A 22,661-nucleotide genomic window follows, 5' to 3' on the forward strand; every position below is an offset into this window, starting at 1 on the left:
TTCAATTTTTTTTTTTAGTTTTTTTCCTTGTTTTTTTTCTTTTAATGAATGTTTTTGTTTAATTTAGTTTGTTAATGTTATTTTTTTTTTAGTTATCATACATTCATAACACAGATCACGAGTTTGATAGGTTAATCTAGTTTGACGAGTTAACTCGAAATTATTTTTTTTGCTTTTTTTGTTTTAATTAATTGTTTTTGTTTAGTTTAGTTTGTTAATATTAAATTTCTTTCTATTTAATTATCAGACTTTCATGACACGTATCTCAAGCTTGACAGGTTAACCCAGTTAATTATGGGTTAACCCATCAATTTTTTTTTCTATTTAGTTATTAAATTTTCATGATGCGAATCTTAGATTTGACGGGTTAACCTGATTTGAAGAGTTAACCCAGTTAATTCAGATTTTTTTTCTTTTTCTTCACAATGTAGTCCATATTGAAAAGGCTGATGCATTTTTTTGTTTTTGTTTTTCTTTTTTAATTAATTTTTTTGTTTAATTTAATGTTAAATTTTTTACTATTTAGTTATAAAATATTCATGATACGGACCCTAGGTTTGACGGGTTAACCCAGTTAATTCTGGGTTAACCAGTCAATTGTTTTTTCCTATTTAGTTATCAAACTTTCACAACACGAATTCAAGATTTGACGAGTTAACCTGGTTTAAAAGGTTAATCCAGTTAATCTAGATTTTTTTCCCTTTTTCTTCATTAGCTTTTTTCTTCCTGTTAGTTTTTTTAATTAATCTATTTAATTACCACACTTTTATGACACGATCTTGCAGCTAGACCCATATTCAAGGCTATTAAGTTTGGTATTGCAGTTAGACCCACTTAAATTTAGATTATATAAGTTTAATGTTATTATTATTATTATAAATATAACTCTTCGGTCAGGTATTACAACCAAACTCAAGACTTTTAGGTATAGTTTTGTAAAAAAATCTAACATTTTTAGATCTTAATCTTTTTTAATATGTTTTATATATAACAAAAATTTAACCCATGACATCGCACAAATCATGTAAGTAGTATACTCCTATTTAGACTCTTGTTAATAAACAGTATAGGAAGCAACTAGCAACTGAAAGATTATAATCTAATTTAGTTTGAGAAAGCGAAAAACATGAAGTATTATGAAGGTCGTTAAAAATATATTTTTAATAAAACACAAAAAATATAATATGAACTGAAATTATAAAATTATAAAAAAATTATTCTAATACATTAAAATATATACACTCAAGTAACTTAAATAATTAAAAAATACAGTACTATATTCCATCTGAAACATACATTCACAGTATCTTTAATGTAAACATACATTCCATCTGAAACCTCGAGAGCATTTGGAACACAAAACAAACATTGTTACAGGCATGCAACCTCAAGATTCCAAAAAAAACAAACTGCTGCAATGATAGAAATTCAGATGTGTGATGATTAGCAAGGAAAGAGATCTTGCTTCACCTGGCAATATTGTCGACATGTTTTGTTTGCAAACACAAGATGTTCATCTACATGTAACCAGACTTGCCATCATCTGGGCAAAAATCAGAACCTGGTTTCACACACGATTCTAGTTTCCTCGAAAAACCGAAATCATTTCTAAAGAAAATTCTAGCAGAGATCTTGCTGTTCCTAACATAACCCTTGTTTTGCATGCAAGAGATTTATAGCAACCCACCAGACAAAAAATAAAATTCAACAGAGGGGATGAATGATCATAAGATTAAAACCAAAAGGAGGGTATATGTGTTACCTTCCGTGGCTGTTGAATTTCGAGGGATTCTCCTTTACGTGGCTTTGATTGGCTCATGAATAGAACACCACTAGTTATCTTATTTTATCATGGCCTTTATTTTTTTGTTATTACAGCTATGGTTGCTCCAAATTTTTGTGATTAGTAAAATTAGATGAATTGTTGTCATTTGTTTAGTTTTTAGCTATTATAGTATTTAAAAAATTAGAGTTTGAATTTCTTTTGATCTAGAAACCTGTTTTTCACTTTATTTTAATTTAAAATATCTTAGAAACCGTAATAAGCTTATCTCTAATCTTGAAAAACCATTCAAAAAATGAAAATGAACTTGAATTCATATCTATCTTTTTATTAAAAAAATATATAATTTGAATTTTTTTCATTAAATAAAACCACTTGATATGTTTTTTATTTTAATATATAAATCGGTATTAATAATATCTTCTCCTTTTACCATTGAAATTCGGCGACATCTCTTTCTTCCCCTTCAACTAAAAACTAAAAAATAATAAAAATGAATTTTTATACCAAACTTGAATTTAAAAAGCTCTTCTCTTTCAATTAAAAACTAAAAAATAATAAAAATGAATTTTTATACCAAACTTGAATTTAAAAAGTATCACCGCATCAAAATTATATAATTTATATTATTTTTTATATTTGAACACCAAAAATGTATTTTTTAAAGAGTAATGGCAATTCATGTTTAGTATTCTTTTCACCTTAGTACCTTTTCTATTAATCTTAAATTTTCATAAGAAATAAAAATTAATTAATCTTTAATTAAACTAAATTTTAAAAAAAATTAACAATTAAATTAAAAAAATAAAAATTTTTGCACAATTCATCGAAAACAATATATGAAGGGATGAACAGTGCATACCTACATTGTAAAGAAACCAATTCCTTTTCGATTTATGCTTAATTAGACCAATAATACCACTAAAAGAGAAAATGAAAAATGCGTTTCATTTCTTAAATTTTAAATGCGTGGAATTTGATATATTTTTTTATAGTTCAATTAGTGAAGTTTTAGGTTTATTTTTTAATTATTATGAGTTTAAATCCTCTTGAAAATACTAAAAACTTATATAATTGTTAATTTTAGAATTTATATAATTAGTTGAAATATATAAAAATTATTTCTGACACTTATATTAATAATAAAAAAAATTCAGTATTTATTTTTAATGCAGTGAAAGAGATAAAAAGAGAGAGAACTTTTGTTTGAAAGGAGATTGAAAGGCAGAGTTAGAGAGAGAAGAGGGGCAGAGAGGGAATTGAATTCACAAGTCCTCTCCTTTTCTTTTATAATTTATTGTTGTTCTCTGTACAATTCTTGCTTTGTTTATTAAACGAAAACATAAACTCCATTATAGAATCGTGATTTTTCTTGATTTTATTGAGTTTGAATGAATTCAGTATGATTTTGTGAACTTTCAAAATTTTAAGGCAATTTTACATTACAATTATTTTTTAACTCATAAAATCCTATAATTTAATAGCTATTTTAACATTTTATTTTTTTTTTAAAAAAAAAAAGCTTGAATTTTGATCCACATAAGCTTCAACTCTAACGTGTGTGATGAAAATGGTGATGAAGATATTGTTTAGAAATGTAGTTATAGTTGAATTTTAAATAATTTTATATATTAAAATAATATTAATGATATTTTTTATTTTAAAAAAATTATTTTTAATATTAGTATATCAAAATAATTTAAAAATACTAAAAATATATTAATTTAAAGTTAATAAAAAAATAAAAATATTGAATTTTTTCAAAAATATTTTTAAAAGACAGAAACAAAACAGACTTAATTATTGTCTTTTCTAAAAACCCCCTGCCAGGTCAGCCAATTAGTGTGACATTGGGTTTAATTATACATCAAATTTGGGTAATTAGATTTGCATGGTCTGGTTTTCTAGGCATCAAAAAAGGTCTCTCGGTCTATTAATTTTGCCTCTTAAAAACATGGAGTGACATGTGTCAGATTCATATTGGTTCTGATTTTAGAAAATTAAAAAATCTATTTTTTTCATTTATACACATATGATTTTTTTTTCAAATTAATTATACAAAGCATTAGAAAACCATCATTAATTTTTTATTTTTTATTTTATTTTATTTTATGTTAGATTTATAACCTCATGTTTCTTAAAGATATATAATGTTCCAAATCTCATTATAACTTTATCGATTTGAAACTAGATTGAATAAATAAATAAATAAAAAGTAATTAAGTTGAATATATTTCTATTATACACTGAATTATTCAATTTAGATTCAATAATTTAGATTTAATATCATATCGTTAAAATAACATGAAAGGATCTCAATTTATTTTCTTACACCTTTTTCTATTATTGTGAACTCAAAAAAGGGATGATAGTGGGAAAACAAGAGAAATTCGAATAGCAAATCCCAATAACCACATCTCACTTATCAAGGCGTAATCGTGGTAAAGATTAATTTATAAATATGTTTTTTAATATATTAAAATATTTTTATTTTTATTTTTAATACCAATACATCAAAATAATTCAAAAATATTATAATAATAATAATAATTTAAAATTCAAAAATTAAAAAACTTTTCAATCATAAGGGAAAATAAAAGCTAAATGATTTACCTTCTTGCTGCAAACATAACTCTTGAATTATGACCGCCGCTGGCATCATCCTATCAAGCCATGGCTACTCAACCATAATCACCACAATTATGATATTATTTTAATAAAAATAAAATTTAACATGTTATAATAAAGTTTTTAATCGAGTTTTGTTTGATGACTAGATTAATCTGTTAAATTAATCAAAATATATCAAATTTTTAATTAAGTTTTATTTGATTATTAGATCAACTTGTTAAATTAACCAAGTCATATTAAATTTTTATTTTTATTTTTTTAATATCCCAATTCCAATACTAAATCAACTAGATATTGAGACTATCTACAAAATTAAACTAAATTTTAAAGCTACGATCACCACCGTACCAGCCTCTGATTGGGGCAGGTTAAAAGATTCTATATCTTTTTTGCGAAAAAAATTTAGTATGTGTTTCTTGTGGTTGGCCACTCCAACAAACAAATATTGGGATAGTATTTATTTGAAAGTATAATTAAAATTATATTATTTTAAAAATTAAATTGTTTATATATTTAGATTGTTTTGGTATATCAATATTAAAAATAATTTAAAAAATAAATAAATTATAATTATTATTGCACTCGCAAACATTATTTAAAGAGAATGGACTTGGGTTTTGAATAATAATTTAAAAATCTTGGTTTTTTTATTAGGATTATTGATTTAATACAATTTAATTTTTATTTATTTTTATAATAGCTCCATTACTCTGAAAAAAAACCACGAACACATGCTACATTTATTTAAGTCACATATATTAATTACTTAAATTTATATTCTTACACCTTTTTTATTATTATGAAAACAAACATGGGATGATAGTGGAAAAACAAGTGAAATTCGAATTGCAAGTCCCAATGACCACATGTCACTTATCAAGGCCTAATTGTGGTAAAGATTAATTTATAAATATATTTTAAAAAATATATATTAAATTTTTTATTTTTATTTTTTAAAATTTATTTTTAATATTAATAGGCCAGACTAATATTAAAATATTAAAAAAATAATTTAAAACTCAAAAAATTCAACTTTTTTTTAAAAAACTTATAAAATAAAACCTAATTGATTTACCTTTTTGCTGCAAACATAACTCATGAATTATGACTGTTGCTGGCATCGCCCTCTCAGGCCATGGCTACCCAACCACAATCACCACCGTCCCAGCCTCCAATTGGGGCCAGACTAAAAGATTCTTTGTCTTTTTGTGAGATAAATTTTGTGTGTGTGTTTGTCGTTGCTGGCCACTCCAACTAACAAATATTTAGATAGTATAATTGAAATATATTTTTTTAAAAAATTGATTTGTCTGGTTTAAAATTAATTTTTTTATATTTTTCAATTATTTTAATATACCAATATTAAAAATACTTTTTTAAAATAAAAATTATTATTTTAATATATTCTTAAATAAAAAATATTTTATACCGCAATCTTTATTATATTTTCAAACATTATAGGAAATATGCTTTTTGATTTAATTTATAAATCTTACTTTCTTTTATTAGTGTTATTGATTTATTACTATTATATATATATATATATATATATATATTTATGTATGTATTGCTTCCATGACCATAAGTTACTGAGAATTTAGTGAGATGTCGATCGGATCTATTGCTTCCATGACCATAAGTTATTGAGAATTTAGTGAGATGTCGATCGGATCTTAGGTTAATCATTGAGAAAACTCATTTATTCAGGTTGATTTTGATCGATATATATGAAATTTCCATGCCCGCAAGGAAGAGAAGAACAGAAGGACCCAATAAATATAAAAAACAGTTGGAGGACTAATAAGGATAATACAATAAATAGAGGGACTGCATTGGGTAAAACACAAAATAAACACATCTGGACAGAACACCACCATATCACTGTCTGGAAAAAAGAGAGGAGAACACAGTCATTATGAACACGGTTAGTTCCACTTTTCCCTTTCTTTATTCTAATTATTGTCACTCTCTCCCTCTCTTATCTATTAAGCAAACGGAGCCTAAAAGTCTCTCTCTCTCCTGTCGCTGTCCCTCTCCCCTTGCCTTTCATCAAAAGCAGTGCAGCAGGAAGGAAGGAAGGAAGGAAGCAAGGAAGAAGCATAATTTTCAAAATATCAACAAAACAAGAGAAAAATGCCACCACATGGTCACCCCAGCAACGGCGAGAACCCTGCAAGCCAACGGCCACAACCACCGCATTCAAACCAGCAACAGCACCACCAACCCTACTACTCATCGGCATCGTCTTCGTCGGCTTCATTCAAAGGGTGCTGTTGCTGCCTCTTCCTCCTCTTCTCCTTCCTGGCCCTCCTAATTCTGGCCGTCTTTCTTGTCATAATCCTGGCCGTTAAACCCAAGAAACCCCAGTTCGATCTCCAGCAGGTTGGAGTCCAGTATATGGGCATTACCGCATCTAATCCTACAGCCTCCATGGACCCCACAACCGCAACCGCAACCACACCTGCCACTGCTTCTCTCTCCTTAACCATTCACATGCTGTTCACTGCTGTTAACCCGAACAAGGTAGGGATCAAGTATGGGGAGTCCAGCTTCAGTGTCATGTACCGTGGGATTCCTTTAGGGAAAGCTTTGGTTCCTGGGTTTTATCAGGAAGCTCACAGTCAGCGACAGGTTGAGGCCACCATATCTGTTGATCGGTATAGCTTGATGCAAGCTGATGCTTCTGATTTGATTAGGGATGCCTCGTTGAATGATCGTGTGGAGCTCAGGGTTCTGGGTGAGGTTGGTGCCAAGATCCGTGTTCTAGACCTTGATTCGCCTGGTGTTCAGGTCAGTCAATTTATTTATTCTTATTCTTATTTATACTAGTAATAATAATACATAACATACCCTGCTTAGTTTCTATTATAAAAAATAAAAAATCCCCATCATTTATGCATTTTCCTACGTGGGTTCGCTTTCTTCTTCGCCCTCTTTATTTTGTATATTTATCTTGGTTTTGACACTTAATTTTCATTATATATATATAAATATACATATATATATATATATAAGTATGTGTGTATGTATCCCTGCTTAATTTCCAGTCTACATTCTCTGTTCCTGGCATAAAAAAATAATTTTGTTCCGGTCACTATCATGTTTTGTTTTTTTGTTTTTGTTTTGGTAAACCTCAATTTGCTATACAATCCATGTGTTCATTTTCAATAAGATTCTAAACCTATAAATTTTGTCAATGACGTTGTTAATGTTTCTTGCATTTTTCAATAGGGTTCTTTTGTCAATTTTTGTTATCATTTTCAGCCTGATATGTGATTTTTTAATGCTACTATACAATGTCGTTCCGAAGAAAATCTGATGGACGAGGTAATGACCATTAAGGAAATATCATAACTGAGAATTGTCTGAAATGTTTCCGACCTTCTTGATAGAGATTTTTTGGATGATTTGGGTTTTAAAGTAGTGCCTCCATGTTACTCGGTTAGAAAACTATAGATGTATTTGGATACATATGTATATGGTATGTGTTACCGTTTGTCATGCTTTCCTGTTTGCTAGTTGGTGTCTCTACATATGTTGATGTTACTTGTGTTGTTTCTTGAGCCACATGATAGTCCTTTGCATCTTCTACATTTCGTAGTATGTGTATACATAAGAAAAACTGAAGATGCTCCTTGATTCTCTCATAGTTGCTTTTATTTCTTTGTATGCGGACGTTTTTGAATTTTTGGATTTTATCAAAAATATCACCTCCTTTTTTCGAGGACAATGAGCCAAGCAGTAGCAGCTGCACAATGGAGGTTTTTTTTTTTTTTGAAAAAAAAACAGGGTTTTCTTTAAATCTATATTTTTCCCCGTGGTTTTATGCTGTTTAAACTCCTAAATGTACATGCTAGCATACATGTTTTCTTAGATGTTTTTATGTTCTCAGAACAAAAGGGAAAAGAAAAGCACAAAAACTGATTCATACCATCCTTTTCTTTCGTATTCTACTTCCAGAGTTCATGTAACCTTGATTCAAAATACACTCCCCGACTTCTCATTCATTCTTGTCTGAATGTATTTTTGTTCACAATTGATTATTATATCCATCATGGAGCATCATAAAATCACAGATGCTTACCTCATCTCCATTCGTATCTGAAGATTTTTCTTAAAGTGGTTGCACTCTTGTCTACTTTGTTAATCTATTTCACCTTGCTAAGGAATGCGATAGAAAACAGACTAGAAAAATACACATGCAATGCTGGATTAATATTTAGGCATCATAACAAATATCAGATTTAATTTGTTGAAACCCAATTCCATGTTTGAGTAATAAAAGATTGTTGAGTTTAAATAAATAAACTGACTTTTCTTGCTTCCAGTGATTTAACTTTGTTACAGCTTCCTTTCCCTTTTTCAAAATATAGGAAAGCCTATCTTTTCATGATTTTAATTGTGTGTTGAGTCAACAAATTTAAGACAAAAGGCAATATTTGTCAGTCACTATTTGGAAAATCCAATAAGAAACATTACAAAAGTTAGGGTTGTAGTTAAACAAAATGTCAAACTCTTCCAGTACTTTAGATAAAAGAGTAATGCTATCTATTGGAGTCATAGGATTCACCAGTGGGATCGTTTAGGACCGAGCCTTGCAACAAATATAACTCATACTCCAACTCAGTAATCAATTAGTTAGTAAATGATGAACTCGAACTTCCTCCTATTCAGGAGCTGCCTGTGTTTGTAAAGATGCATGGGCCTGTGTTCGTGTTGGTCCTTGGCGTGTGAGAACTCGTACACAAGGATGCATATCATCTATTATGTAATATAGGATATTTACAACTCACATGTGCACCCAGCTCCAAAACAAACTAAAATCTTATGAATTGTCCTTTCTCATCACACACCCTTCGCCGCCTTATCTCTGTAAACTCCACACTCTTCTGACATATGTTGCCCATGCTACTCTTCTCCAAAAATCCCACATTTTATTTTGGTGTTTCTTCACGTTTGGATTAAAAGGTAAAGAAGAAAGTGAATGATTGGTTAGAATTGATGCCACTTTAAGAGTTGGGGTTGTGGAATGAAGGAAGTGGCAATTTTTTGGTATTTGCGGTTTGTTTTTAGCTCAGGTTAATGTAATGATTTGTGGGACGGAGTCAAATAGCGAGTTGGGTTTTTTGAACAGCAATTCTTTTGGTATTTTCGGGTTTGAGATGGAGTTAATGTGGCGATCAGCAGCGATGAGTTAGGGCTTTTGATTTGTTATTTAGAGCTTCTTTTTGTTTCATTGTCACGTTAATTTCACATGTGAAATTAAATTCCTTCGAGGTTAGCTTTTGTTTGAGACATTTTAAGGGCTCATTGGTCAGCTTGAAAAACAAATGGAATGATGAAGTGTGGTTAACTAAGGATATCACCTTCCAGTAGCAGTTAGCTTGTGAGGTGGTGAGCTAGCTTCTTAAGATGGCATCCAATGTATATGGTTGGCAGGAATGTATTAGGGTACCTTTTTCTTGTCATTTTGGAGGGATCCTATGATAATAATTTGCCATTTGGAATCCACTTCTAGGATTCATATCTCATGGGGGATTGAATGGGTCCATACACTTGGTTTCTCATAAATAGAAGGTCAAGATCCAGAGGTGTGTGGTGATTCTGTTCAAACTGCTTTTCAAGGTATTTTTCAATGGTTTTAATATGCGAATATTTCAGTTGAAAATCACCTTCCACATTACCAAAAGTTACACATTACCAGACACAAGCTATACATTGGCAAAATAAAGTGCCTGTATTACAGGGGCATGTCAGATAGGAATCCACATTTTCAACATTTTCCTGCTGGAAATGTATACATCTTGAATTTTTTTCGGTCACAGTGTGCTTTTGTTATACATTTCTCGTTGGAATTCCAAACTTGACTTTTTGACAAAGTGAGCAAAAGCAACAGTCCGAGATGCATTGCTAACCTAAATCAATGAACTAAACTTAGGTATATTTTTATATTTACTTTCATTTGGTGGCACTGTTTGCCTCTTATCAGTGTCTAATTTGAGTTGGAATTTGCAGGTATCAGTGGATTGCGCAATAGTGATAAGTCCCAGAAAACAGTCTCTTACTTACAAGCAATGTGGATTTGATGGATTGAGTGTTTAAGGCACCACCCGGCCACCCCACCCCACCTTCAGTGAGGGAAAAAACATCCTTTTTTTTTTCTTTTTTTCTCTCTACAAGCAAGGAGAGAGAGATAGGAGGTGAGGAGGGTGTCACCGAGAAAACAAAAACAGAAGGGTTAGAAGGGTAGAAGGCAGGGCAAACCATTATCTTCCACATGGTTGGATTGGATCTAGTTCAAGCTTCGAAGGCACGAGGCAAAGAGCTAGAACTAAGAAGAGGAAGGGGAAGGGTAAATATCTTACACTTCTAAATGGGAGGCCAAAAGGTTTTCCAGCCCATGATTTTACTGATTTTTGTATTCTTTTATGGAATGAGAAATTAAACTGCTTACTGCATGTGAAATTCCAAAACAAATGTAGTGCTCTACCTCTACCACTAATTGCAGCTGCCTCATTTTCCCAATCTCTTCCTTCTGTGGTATGTTGAAAGCTCATGCAGTGGATATTCTCTCACTGGTGTCAGGACTCTCTATGCGTAGATGAGGCACAGCGCCCTCCCATCACCATCAATTCCTGTGAAAAAGCTAACACAGAATATCCTCTGAATTTTGCCAGAGTGTTCATCAATGTGGCACAGCACTGTTCCTGGACCATTAATTGTTTTGTGTGGTGCTATGGCTTTTTAAAACCTTTTTTTTTTTAAATCGTAACCATGAAAATAACCTTAATAAACACACACTTAACCTGCTAATTATATTAAAGTAATGTTATACTCAAACAAGTGATACGGTTGTATTTAAAACCATTTGAAAAAAAGTATTCAAACTAAGTATTTTTATTATCAAATTAAAAGATCAAAACGGTAATTAGCTATTGTCTTCAAAGAATCACCAAGCATGATTTATTTCACGTATCAATTGGATCCGTTAGGATCTAAGAGGATCAAATAGGTATTGAATTGAGTGATTTATGATATTTGGGTTGAACAATTTTCTAGAATTTCTTTTTTAAGATTGCATAAGTTGAGTTAAAAAAAAAAAAAAACAATCCTTGATTAATATAAATAAGGTTGTTTAGTATGTGCCATGTATACAGAACTTTTCTTGTTACATACAATCATGGAGTGGAGTTTAATTTATTCTTGTTCACTTTTGGATTTAAGTTAATTAATTGTGTAGATTGAATTCAAGTTTATTTTATAAGTCATATTATATATATAAACAACATTGAAGAGAATTTTTGCCGGTCATAAAAAACTGAACAACATTAATTTATTTTTTTTGTTGTTGTTTTTCCTTGAAATATTAAAACTTATTAAAAATACTTTTAGTTCTTGATTGAATAAATGATCAAATTTTTTTAATATAATTTTAGTTTGCTAGTGAATATTATAATTTTTAATTATAGTTTTTGGCAACCCGCGTTTCTTTAAATTTTGAGTTTATTTTATTAAAATTTATTTTTTATATTTTCAAATTGTTTTGATTTATTGATATAAAAAATAATTTTAAAAAAAATTAAAAATATTATTTTAATATATTTTTAAACAAAAAAATATTTTAAACCGTAATTATTACTATAATTCCGAGCACACCTAAAAATTAACCTTACGAAATATTAAAAGTATAGAAATAATGCTAATTTCATGAAATAGTTTATCTTGAATTAACTTTTTTTAAAAAAATTTGTGCATTAAACAAGTGAATCTCACAAATCCAAATTTATTTTTCTTTTCTTTTCTTTTCTTTTTATTTAAAAAAGCCTTTCTCTCTGTTCCAAGACAATGTAAATGTTATCTAACTATATTTCACAAATTAAACTATTTAGACTTTAATTATTTAAGACATCAATAATGGCTCTCTCACAAAATATCAACAACCAAAGTTTTTTTTTTTTAAATACACTCAAATCTCAAGAAGAAATAATGATCCCTGAGTGTTAATTGATCTAGAAACACATTAATATAAATAACAATATCAAAACAAAAGGGAAAATTTAATAACAAAATACATTAAAATAAATTTTTTATTTTTTAAAAATAATTTTTGAAATTAGCATATCAAAACAATTTAAAACATATTAAAAACTAATTTTTAATAAAAAAATTAAATTTTTTTATGATTAACCCGCATTTCCAAACATTCCCTGCCTATCTTACCAAAAAAGAATTAAAACAATCAAAGATTAAACTATAAAAAGCTTAAACTACGAATTACCTTCAACAAATAATGATTTTAAAAAAAGTGATAGGAGAGGAGAGGAAGAAAGAGTACCAGAGCAGTTAAAAAGAGGCCATTGAAGACAGATTCCAGACAAATTGAGCTTTTGTATTGACGATCAAATTATTATTATTTTTTAACTTAAAAACACAGTAAATAAATTATAATCAAGAGAGAGTTTCTTAGAATTATAGATGGATCTTTCTTGTACTCTTCTATTTCATTTGCTTTCTCTCTCGCTGGGAAAATAGAAAGAAAAATAATAACTAGATATAAAATATTTAAGATGGAGAATTTATGTGTGGAGAAATAGAGAACGTCGCCCGCACTATGCTGGGGTAATTTTTTTTTTAATAAAAAACATCAAAAAAATTTAAATTAAAAAATGTTATTTATTTTTAAAGTTATATCTAAAAATTTTAAATATGGCTTAATATCTGACTCAAAAATAATATTTATAATATTAATAATAGTATTAAACTTGTATCATGCAAGTTTAAGTGAACTTATATATAATATTAAAATCTAGAGTCTTGAATGTTAGTTTAGCTGTAAGATTATATCATAAATATTAATTCTTAATCAAATTAATATTAAAATAAAAAAAATACATAAAAAAATAATTAAAATCAACTGATTTAACCCGTCAAATATAATATCTATGTCATAAGATGGTGATAGTTAAATAGAAAAAAATAATATTAATAAACTACATTAAACAGAAAAATTAATTAAAAGGAAAAATGCAAAAAAAAACTATAAATAATATTTTTTTTCAAATTTATTAATTATTACATTAGCAATATTCATTGAAATAAAAATAATAAAATTTATAATATAAATAATAATATTTTTAACATTAATAATAATATTAAACTCACATGACTTCATTTTGAATGGACCTGGTTGCAATGTCAAGCCCAATAGTTTTAAATTCGACTGCAACACCAAACCTAAGAGCCTTAAATATGGATCTAACAATAATATTATGTCATGAAAGCATGATAATCAGATATAAAAAAAAATTAAACAAAAAAAATTAATTAAAAAGTAGAAAACAAAGCAAAGCACTATTCCAATAAAAAGTATCTTGTGACGAGGGATACAATAAAATCCTCTCATGAGATTACGATAATCTAATAAAAAATAAATAAAATAAATCAGGAAATTTAATTCTTAATTAAATCAATATTAAAAGAAAAAATTAGAAAGAAAAAACTAATTAAAAAAAATATGAATCAACTGGTTTAATCCATCAAACTATGTTAATTTGTCAAACCTATAATCTGTATCATGAAAGTATGATAATTAAATGAAAAAAAAAATTAATGCTGACAAACTAAATTAAACAAAAAAAATTAACTAAAAAAAACACCAAAAAAAATCTATAACTAAAAGGCATCCGCTTTTATTATGGATTTGCACGGTGGAATTTACAGTGAAAGGTTAACATCTTTTAGTTATAATTATAATATTAAAAGATAATTAAAAAAAAAATAAAACAATTGGGTTAACCTGTTAAACCTGATATTCATGTTATAAAATTATGATAATGTAATAGAAAAAATTAATATTAATGAACTAGATTAAACAAAAAAATTAATTAAAAAATAAACTAGTAAAAAAATATGAATCAACTGGATTAACTTATCAAATTAGGTTAACTCATTAAATTTAAAATATGCACCATAAAATTTTAATAAAAAGATAAAAAATTAATATTAACAAACTAAATTAAATTAAAATAACTAATTTTTTTTAAAAAAAAAGCATCTACCTCTATTTTTGCTAACCAAGAGTTTACATATTATTTATCTATGCAATTAAATAATAAAAAATAGATCAATTACATGTATTAACCCTATAATTTTACTATTTAACCATTTTATCATTTCACATCATTTTTATAAATTTTACCACCATGTATTTATACAAGATAAATAAATAGATATAAATAAAGAATTAAAAAAAGAAATAAATTCTGGAAAAAAGTTTGAAAATAAAAAACAAATTAAATAAAAATAAATTAGAGTTTAAGCGAGAAGAATTTATTGTTATTAAAAATTTATTTTTTCATAAAAAATGATTTTTTAAAGATATTTTTAAGTTTTTTATATTTCTTCACTATTAAAAAATTTATCATCAGAAAATATTTTATAATAAGATAAATTATTTTAATTTTTAAAAATATTTTAATTTTATTTTATATATAAAATACTATTTAAAAATTATAAAAAATTTAAAAATATTTTATTATTTGTTAATTATATTTAATTTAATATTTAATTTTTTAATTAATATATATTTTATTCTATTTTTATTTTTTAAACATTTAATTTTTATATAAATTTTAATCCTTAATTTTTTTATCATCTATTTTTTTCTTATTATTTTCTTAACTTAAATTTTTTATCTACCTTATCTCTTTTATATTATTATTTTTTATTTTAAATAATTTATAAAATTATAATTCTATTATTTTTACTATTTTTCATTTTTTTGTCCATCGGGTTTCATCTTTATTATTTTAATTGTTGGTATCGGCGGCAGCAATGGATTTCAGTCCGCTCACAGACGCTTTAGCTTCCAAATCCCACGAAAAGATCGCTGATATCTTGATGAACTTATGCTCAAGGTTTTATTTCTTTATTTATTAAATATATATATATATATATATATATATATATTTTTGTTATTCTTCTGTAAATTAAGTTAAAATAAATAATTTCTGTTAATTAAATCGACCAGGCTACCGCAGAGCTGGAGGAGGCTCCATTCGAGGAAGAATGGCCTTTTGCTATCCATCTTCTCTCCCATATTTATGCCAACGATATGTATGCTTTTTTCTTTTTCTTTTTCTTTGAGTTTTGAATTCATTTAGTTAATTATTTTTAATTAGATTTGATCTGGTGTTAAAAATCAACAGTAACAGCGCAAGATTTCTGTGGAAATCAATACCGTCAACGGTGAAAGAGATGCAACCAGGAGTGGTTGCGGCATGGAGAATTGGTCAGGGGTTATGGACGTGTGACTATGCAGCTGTGCACGAGGCCATCCGTGCTTTTCACTGGTCTCAACAAACTCAATCGCTTGTTGCTGCTTTCTCAGGCAAGTTTTTTTTCCCCTCTTGAATTGTATGCTAATTTGAGCTAGCCAGCTAACATGTTTGTTATGGATTCATTTAGCTATATAGGGCATGATCGCTCCTCCATTAAGATGAAAGGCTTAGCTTTAGGTTTTTTAGATTATTTGTTTGCTTAGCCAAATTGGTATTTGAGTTTTAGGCTGCAGTATCTTGGAGAGGGATGCACTTTTCTTTAACGAGTAGAAAAATGATATGTTTGGATTCAGGGGAGTCAATAGAGCTTGGTGAATTTCATTGAAATATTCATATGCGCTAACAAATGCAAAAATATCAAACTTTAAGAGCACTGGTTATCCATACTCGTGGTGCTATTTAAAAAAAATGGATGCTTTGAAACAATGGTGTCTGCTATCATACACCCTTTTTAATGGAAATAACATGAACAAGCTATGGAACTGGTGCAATCTACAATTCAGAAAATATTCATCTTCTATAATTTCATTGTAAAAATGTGTCCTCAGATGTCCTGGATTTGTTCTGTTCAGAAGTCATCAGCCAATTTATTTGCTGCAGTCTTTGATTTTGATGTCATAACACGGTAAACAATTTTTGTTTCCACGGAGATTTACACCGAGAGGATGTGCTTTCTGCTTATTCAACAGTCGGCATCCAAGATACAGCTCTCTTTCTGGGAATGAATGAAGATGATGCTGCAAGTTGTAAGATTCTGATACTCCATTCTCACTTCTTCTTTTTTTCTGTTATGGGATGTCAATATTGATGAGTAGTGACTCTGTGCTTTGGCACTTTAAGTCATACAGGAGTGGGATTAGTGCTTAGTTTCAACAATTTAGCTTCTCCATGGTAAAAGAAGAGAGAAAATAGAAGAAATAGAATTACCACCAACAATAAAACCATGATAACAATACAAGAGAAAGTGAGAGGTGCTTTCAAAAGCATCGATGATTATTGGGCCAAACAGAAGCTGGCAAGCACTGATCAGTGTCTGACTAGAGATTACTAGGGGGAATTTCAAAGGATGTCCCAACCATCTTTAAAGCAAATGCTCAACCAAAGAAAACTTTTCTTCAGGAAGTTCAGTTAATGTTTGAAAAAGAAGAGATGAACTTCTCCAGATCTCCAATTGGGAGCCAATGGCTTTATGGTTTTCAGATTAGCACAAAATGACGGAACCCTGGATCTCTCGCAATGTCAAAAGGGCGAGTGCAGCAGAAAAATGGTTTTGTTTTTTGAATTTCAAAATGAGAGAACTGGAAACACCATGCTAACTTTCTAACTTAATTGGAAGGCGTGGGTATATTCGTGATTCAAGGTCCTGTTGGTCAAATCTTGATATTGAGATTGATTTTGAGTCTCTGAGTGGGCGGGCCTGCGGAATATGATGGTAGGTTCTACAGAGATCATGACCTTTCCCTATGGTGAAGGTTTAAATTTTTTATCACGTTATTTCAAGCAAAGCTTCTGTCCTAAATAGGTTAGTAATCAGTTGATTCTCTTGCAGTTACAACATGAATAGAACTTGATTGTTGTGAACATGATAAGAGCTTAGGATAGTTAAGACATTTTGTCTTTTACCTATTGCTTTCTGGCATAACAAACTCGGACATGGTCTAAACTCTTTCTGTCCATGTGTGTAATGCATGCGTGGGCACTGTATGTTAGATTGCTGCATGCATTTGTCTAATGCATCCATGCTATGCTGTCAACAGGATTTTTGTTATCGTATGCAGATGTAATGCAGCAGGGTTGGGTTGTCGATCCTGCTTCTCGAATGCTTATTGTGAAAAAGCAGCCTGTTGCAACAGAGCAGAAACTGGATCCTAGTAAACTACAGCGCTTGACAGAATATGTGTTCCACTTAGAGCATTAATAGAACTCTAAAACACTACCAACTTCTACTGAAAGTCTTCATATTCTGATCACTGGTTGTGATGAGTAAAATCTTTTGAAGATGTATAGTGCTTCAATGTGCAGCAAGGAAGCTGAAAGAATTGGTTTGCCTTCTAATTGAGGGTCTTCCTTTGGTTGTTTTTGCTTGGAGTTGTAAACACTTCTATAGTTGAAACGCCATTGATACAGAGTGAAAAAATTACGAGATGAGCAAGAGGGGTCGTGAACCCCCCCCCCCCCCGCCCCCGTGTGCGTGAAATTGCCCTTGCAAGTTCTTACATGTTTAACTGCTGCTATATCTACCAGTGCCAATTGTTTCTCTTCCACCCGTGAGAATAGATGTCAGGATCGGGAGCTGATTCGGGAAAGGGCTTGGGTCGTTGGGTTATTTTTTTTTATTAAAATGATGTTATTTTTAAAAAAAATAAATTATGTTGACATGGTGGGGCTATTAAAATGATGTTATTTTTTTAAAAAATAAATTATGTTGACATGGTGGGGCTAAATTTTGTTTGAAAATAAAATTTAAAGAGAAACTTGATCGGCTTTAGTTGGTTGACTAGGAAAATTCCAGTTCCTCGAGCATGGTTTGAACCAGGTTTTTTAGTTTAAATAGATAGGATATTAATTTGGTAAAATTTAATTGATCTAGTTAAATTTCTTTAATGACCCGTTTAAACTCAAATCAAAACACACAAATGTTTTTAAATTTTAAAAATAAAGAATAAAATGACATTTTAAATCAAGAGCTCGTGCTACATTATGGGTTTATGTTTTTTTTCTATAAAAAAAATAATGTTTAAATAATTTAAATGCATTTCAAATTGACATTTCAAGTTATAATACAGCCTGAAATTAATAAGTTTATTTTATTTTAATCAAGTAATAAAAAAATAGAAAAAAAAATAATGATATTAATTGAACAATTAAAAAAAATCACAGACCTTGAAGAAAAAGTCTACGGGAGCACAAAATTGGATAGAAAAGAAGCAAACATTTTGGACGAAGTCAACAAACATAGAAGAAAGTGAGGGAACAAAATTGACAAGGATCTAAAATAAAAAATAATGAGGGTAAAAATTAAAATTAAAATAAATTAAAGGGTAACTAAAATTTTTGATTGAAAAGTTCAACTAAAAAGAAAAATAACTCAATCAAAATGAAGGAAAATAAAAGGATGATGACAAAAAAAAAGTATCACACCGTAAACTTTTTTAAAAATGTAAAGGAAAAAAATAAAAAAATAAGGACAGATAAAAAAATATATGAAAATTAAAACTAAAAGAATAAACTGAAAAGAAACAACACTTAGACAAAAAACCAAATGACAAGTAAAAGAAACCCAAATATAAAGGAGACAAATTTTTGTTTGGAGGGTTAAATTGAAAAGAAAAATAACTCTAACAAAAAAACAAAAAAAATTAATGACCAAATTAAAAAAATAATACAAAATAAACTTTGAGTGAAGGGTAAAATAAAAAAAAATCTATAAAAAGGCCAAGTAAAAATATTAAAAAAATAAGGATCATATTAAAAAACATGATACTATACAAGTTGGAATTGAAAACTAGATTGAAAGGAAATAAATTTTGTATTGAAGAGACAAGGATAAAAATAAAAAATTAAAAGAAGAAGTAAGAAATAATAAATATAAAAAAGAGAGACTAATATGCGATTTTTGAGGGAGGATAAAGAAAATAAGAGAAGAAGAAAGAATACACTAGTTACAAACTATCTAATCTTTAATAACATGCATTGTACCAGGAGAAAGATAATGTAACTACTTGTAAAAGGATAATGACAAATAGAAAATTTTAACTATTAAAAAGCACTGCTTGAAAGGTGTTAGCACCTTCCACATGTCGGCATATACAATGCACGCTTTAAAAGTTTTTAAAATTTAATGTTATTTTATTATGATAAAATACAATAATTGAACCAAAGAATACAAAAATAATTTTACCATAGCCCAAAACATTATATATAAAGCTAAAATCCATTAGCCTTTAAGATTACCATGCATTATCTCACAGTTCACTATGGAGTAATGCATTTTTTTTAAAAAATCATTTTAGTTTTTGAACTTTTATTTTATATGATTTGGTCATTTGGAGTCTAAATTAGCCCTCAATTGCATATTTTTTTAGGAGGGGTGATTGATTTTAAAGCTAATGGGTTGAAGTGAAAATCTCAAGTAACATGAGGGGTGAGTTGAAAGTTTCGTTGAAATATTCATTTTAATCCCCCATATTTTTAAGGTATAAGGCGACAAGTCCTTGAATTTCAAAACAATATATTTTCACACTTAACTTCATTTTATTCTTTTTTCTATTAGGAGGATAGAGAATTAGTCGTTGGATTCCAATTTAGAAAGAGAAAGTAATCGTTAAGGAAGATTCCAACCATCAAAATTATTGATTTTTGTGTAAAAAAGTTTCATATGATGAGAGAGGTTACGTTCAGGTGTTTATTTTACATTGAAAACATCTAAAACAATATATCTGAGCTTTATAATATTTTTTTTTCTAGGTGGATTCTATGTAGTTTTTTTTGGCTTTTTGGTAGCCATGGATTGGTCTAACAAGGTTTTTGAGGTGTTTTCTAGGTGTTTTTGGTCAAAATGGATGAACAATAAGATTTCTAGGTGAAAAAATGATGAATCCTATTTTTCCGGCTACCACAATGACCAGATTATAGGTTGAAGTGGGCGACACGTCATTTTTTCTAAAATATTTAGGGTGAATGACATGTTGCTAGCCTCGTCAAACTTAAAAAAAAAACGTCCGCTTGAACGTGGCATTGCAAACCTGAGAGTTGGCCATTACTTCATTGGACTAGGTGTTGAGCCTGACTTATTAGGCCCATGAGTGCATGGCTTGGTTCATATATATATTAGATTTAAAAAAAAAATAATGCATTATTTATGTATATTTTTTCAAATAATTTTTTGATCTATATTTTAATTAGATTGTGATTTTTTTTAAAATGATATTAAGTGTGTCTAGATTTTAAATAGGTGAGTATATTTCATCTGTTGTTTTTTCTTCATTTTATATAGATTTTTTTAATATAGATATTTTATAATATTTTTTATATGTGCAGCCCTGAATTATTATTTTTTAATTGTTGTTCAATAATTTTTATATGTTATATGCATTCTTGCATTGTTTATATATATATATATATATATATATATATTGTTCAGTAAATTTTATATATGTCGGTTTCTATTACAAATTTTATGTGTTTTTCTATTACAAATTTATTTTGATAATAGATTTATTAAATATGACCAGATAAATTACCTGTGTTGCAACGTGAGATAGCTTATCTTTATTTTTTTCTTGGTTTTTTCAATTTTATTTTTGTTTATTGTGGATGAGTTTTTTCTTCATTACTTTACACAATGGTTATTGAGTTATTGAATAAAATATGTGCATAAATTTTTCAATCTACATTTAAGAGTTATATATATATATAAAAGAAACTATTTAGCCAATGCTTGTTTAATAGAGTTTAAAGGCTTTAAATGCTTTTAAGTTTTTTTTTTGGGGAAAAATTTACATTTTAAAACTAGTGTTTGAAATATATACCCTATTCATCTTACACATTGGATCCACATATATAAATGAATACATAAAATATTTTTATAGATACTTAACTAAGTTATTATCGTCTATATAATAATAAGGAGTTAACAAATATTTATTACTCTTTACTTACTTATAATTATTTAAACTTAACTAAGTTATACTTAACTATTTTTTGGTTAAACCCGGTCAAGTACTTGGTTATAAATAAATTTTAGTTAGTTCAAATTAATTTATTTTTTATATTTAAAAAAATAAAATAACATCATTTAAAAAAATAAATCAAAGAATTTTTATTAGGTTTTTCTCCTGAATTTTTTATAGCTAAATAAATCACAAATCAACCTAAATTTTTTTTTTATCAAATAACACATCACACAAGATTAGTTCTCCTGCTATTTCTTGTTTCTTTCAAAATTCATGTAACTTGAGTCACATTAACCAATTAAACATTAAGTAAAATTCGTATGCTTGTTTTCATGGTTTAAATTGTAAATGTTATTTATTTTAAAAAATATTAGTAATTGTGACATGGTTTATGATAACTTAATATTTTTTTAAAATTATTTTAAATAAATTTATTTTATTAAAATAAAAAAAATATATTTTAATTTATTTTCAATTAAAATACATGTCTAAAAATTATCATAAAACACGTGTCAGTTTCTATTGCAAATTTTATGTGTTTTTTTATTATAAATTTGTTTTAATAGACAAATCTATTAAATATGACCAGATAAATTACCCATATTATGATGTGAGATATTTTAATATTTATTTTTTGATTAGTTTTTCTCAATTTTATTTTTATTTACGGTGAATGAGTTTTTTTTATTAGGTTACATGAGATATTTTGATATTTATTTTTTGATTAGTTTTTTTTAATTTTAATTTTATTTACTGTAAATGAGTTTTTTTTATTAGGTTATTTAATTAGATGTGTGCATCACTTTTTTCCATTTACATCCAAGTGTTTATATATATATATATATAGTGGAAGAAACTATTTTGTTAACACTTGTCTTGAAAAGTTTAAAGGCTTTCTATCTTTTTAAGTTTTTTTTTTCTGAGGTGAAAAATTATCTTATAAGATGAGGGTTTGAAATATATATTATATTCATTTTATTTTATATATTGAATCTAAATATATAAATGAATATATAAAATGTTTTAGAGACACTTAATTAAGTTATCCTTGTTTGTATAATCATAAAAAGTTAACAAATATTTGTTACTCTTTACTCGCTTATAATTATTTGAACTTTGCTTCTTATTTAAAGGTTGAGTTTTCATAGTTTTTTTTGTTCATCATGCAACATTTTTACTTTGAGTTGTTCAAATAATGATTATGTTAAATTAATGTTTTTTTATATTTTACAA

At 27.9% G+C, this 22,661-nt stretch overlaps 2 protein-coding genes across 4 annotated transcripts; both read left to right on the top strand.

The window, feature by feature from the left end:
• Nucleotides 1-6,291: 6,291 nt before the first annotated feature.
• LOC105114011 (Late embryogenesis abundant (LEA) hydroxyproline-rich glycoprotein family) lies at nucleotides 6,292-10,945 on the top strand. Its single transcript, XM_011010398.1, has 2 exons — nucleotides 6,292-7,204; nucleotides 10,430-10,945. The coding sequence occupies exons 1-2, from the start codon at nucleotides 6,548-6,550 to the stop codon at nucleotides 10,514-10,516; spliced, it is 744 nt and encodes a 247-aa protein (XP_011008700.1). The 5' UTR covers nucleotides 6,292-6,547; the 3' UTR covers nucleotides 10,517-10,945.
• Nucleotides 10,946-15,208: 4,263 nt separating this feature from the next.
• LOC105114012 (COP9 signalosome complex subunit 8-like) lies at nucleotides 15,209-17,916 on the top strand. Of its 3 annotated transcripts, XM_011010399.1 has the most exons (6): nucleotides 15,209-15,330; nucleotides 15,444-15,529; nucleotides 15,622-15,685; nucleotides 15,766-15,803; nucleotides 16,402-16,499; nucleotides 17,532-17,916. In XM_011010399.1, exons 1-6 carry the CDS (start codon nucleotides 15,322-15,324, stop codon nucleotides 17,669-17,671), a joined length of 435 nt encoding a protein of 144 aa, XP_011008701.1. In that variant the 5' UTR covers nucleotides 15,209-15,321; the 3' UTR covers nucleotides 17,672-17,916. The 3 variants fall into 3 exon arrangements, 1 of the variants encoding a protein (XP_011008701.1); XR_840056.1 differs by having other exon boundaries at nucleotides 15,622-15,803; nucleotides 16,354-16,499; nucleotides 17,511-17,916; XR_840055.1 differs by having other exon boundaries at nucleotides 15,622-15,802; nucleotides 16,401-17,424; nucleotides 17,511-17,916.
• The last annotated feature ends 4,745 nt before the right edge of the window (nucleotides 17,917-22,661 follow it).

This window comes from Populus euphratica, unplaced genomic scaffold (genome assembly GCF_000495115.2).
Source record: "Populus euphratica unplaced genomic scaffold, PopEup_1.0 scaffold477.1, whole genome shotgun sequence".
NCBI classification, from domain to species: domain Eukaryota; kingdom Viridiplantae; phylum Streptophyta; class Magnoliopsida; order Malpighiales; family Salicaceae; genus Populus; species Populus euphratica.

What these genes read in the sequence shown, in the direction of transcription:
- LOC105114012 (XM_011010399.1), top strand. An exon ending in CATATTTATGCCAACGATAT is followed by an intron (nt 15,530 to 15,621) that starts GTATGCTTTTTT and finishes AAAAATCAACAG; the next exon opens with TAACAGCGCAAGATTTCTGT. An exon ending in TGAAGATGATGCTGCAAGTT is followed by an intron (nt 16,500 to 17,531) that starts GTAAGATTCTGA and finishes TATCGTATGCAG; the next exon opens with ATGTAATGCAGCAGGGTTGG.
- LOC105114011 (XM_011010398.1), top strand. Translation starts at nt 6,548, where the DNA reads ATGCCACCACATGGTCACCCCAGCAACGGCGAGAACCCTGCAAGCCAA. An exon ending in TTGATTCGCCTGGTGTTCAG is followed by an intron (nt 7,205 to 10,429) that starts GTCAGTCAATTT and finishes TGGAATTTGCAG; the next exon opens with GTATCAGTGGATTGCGCAAT.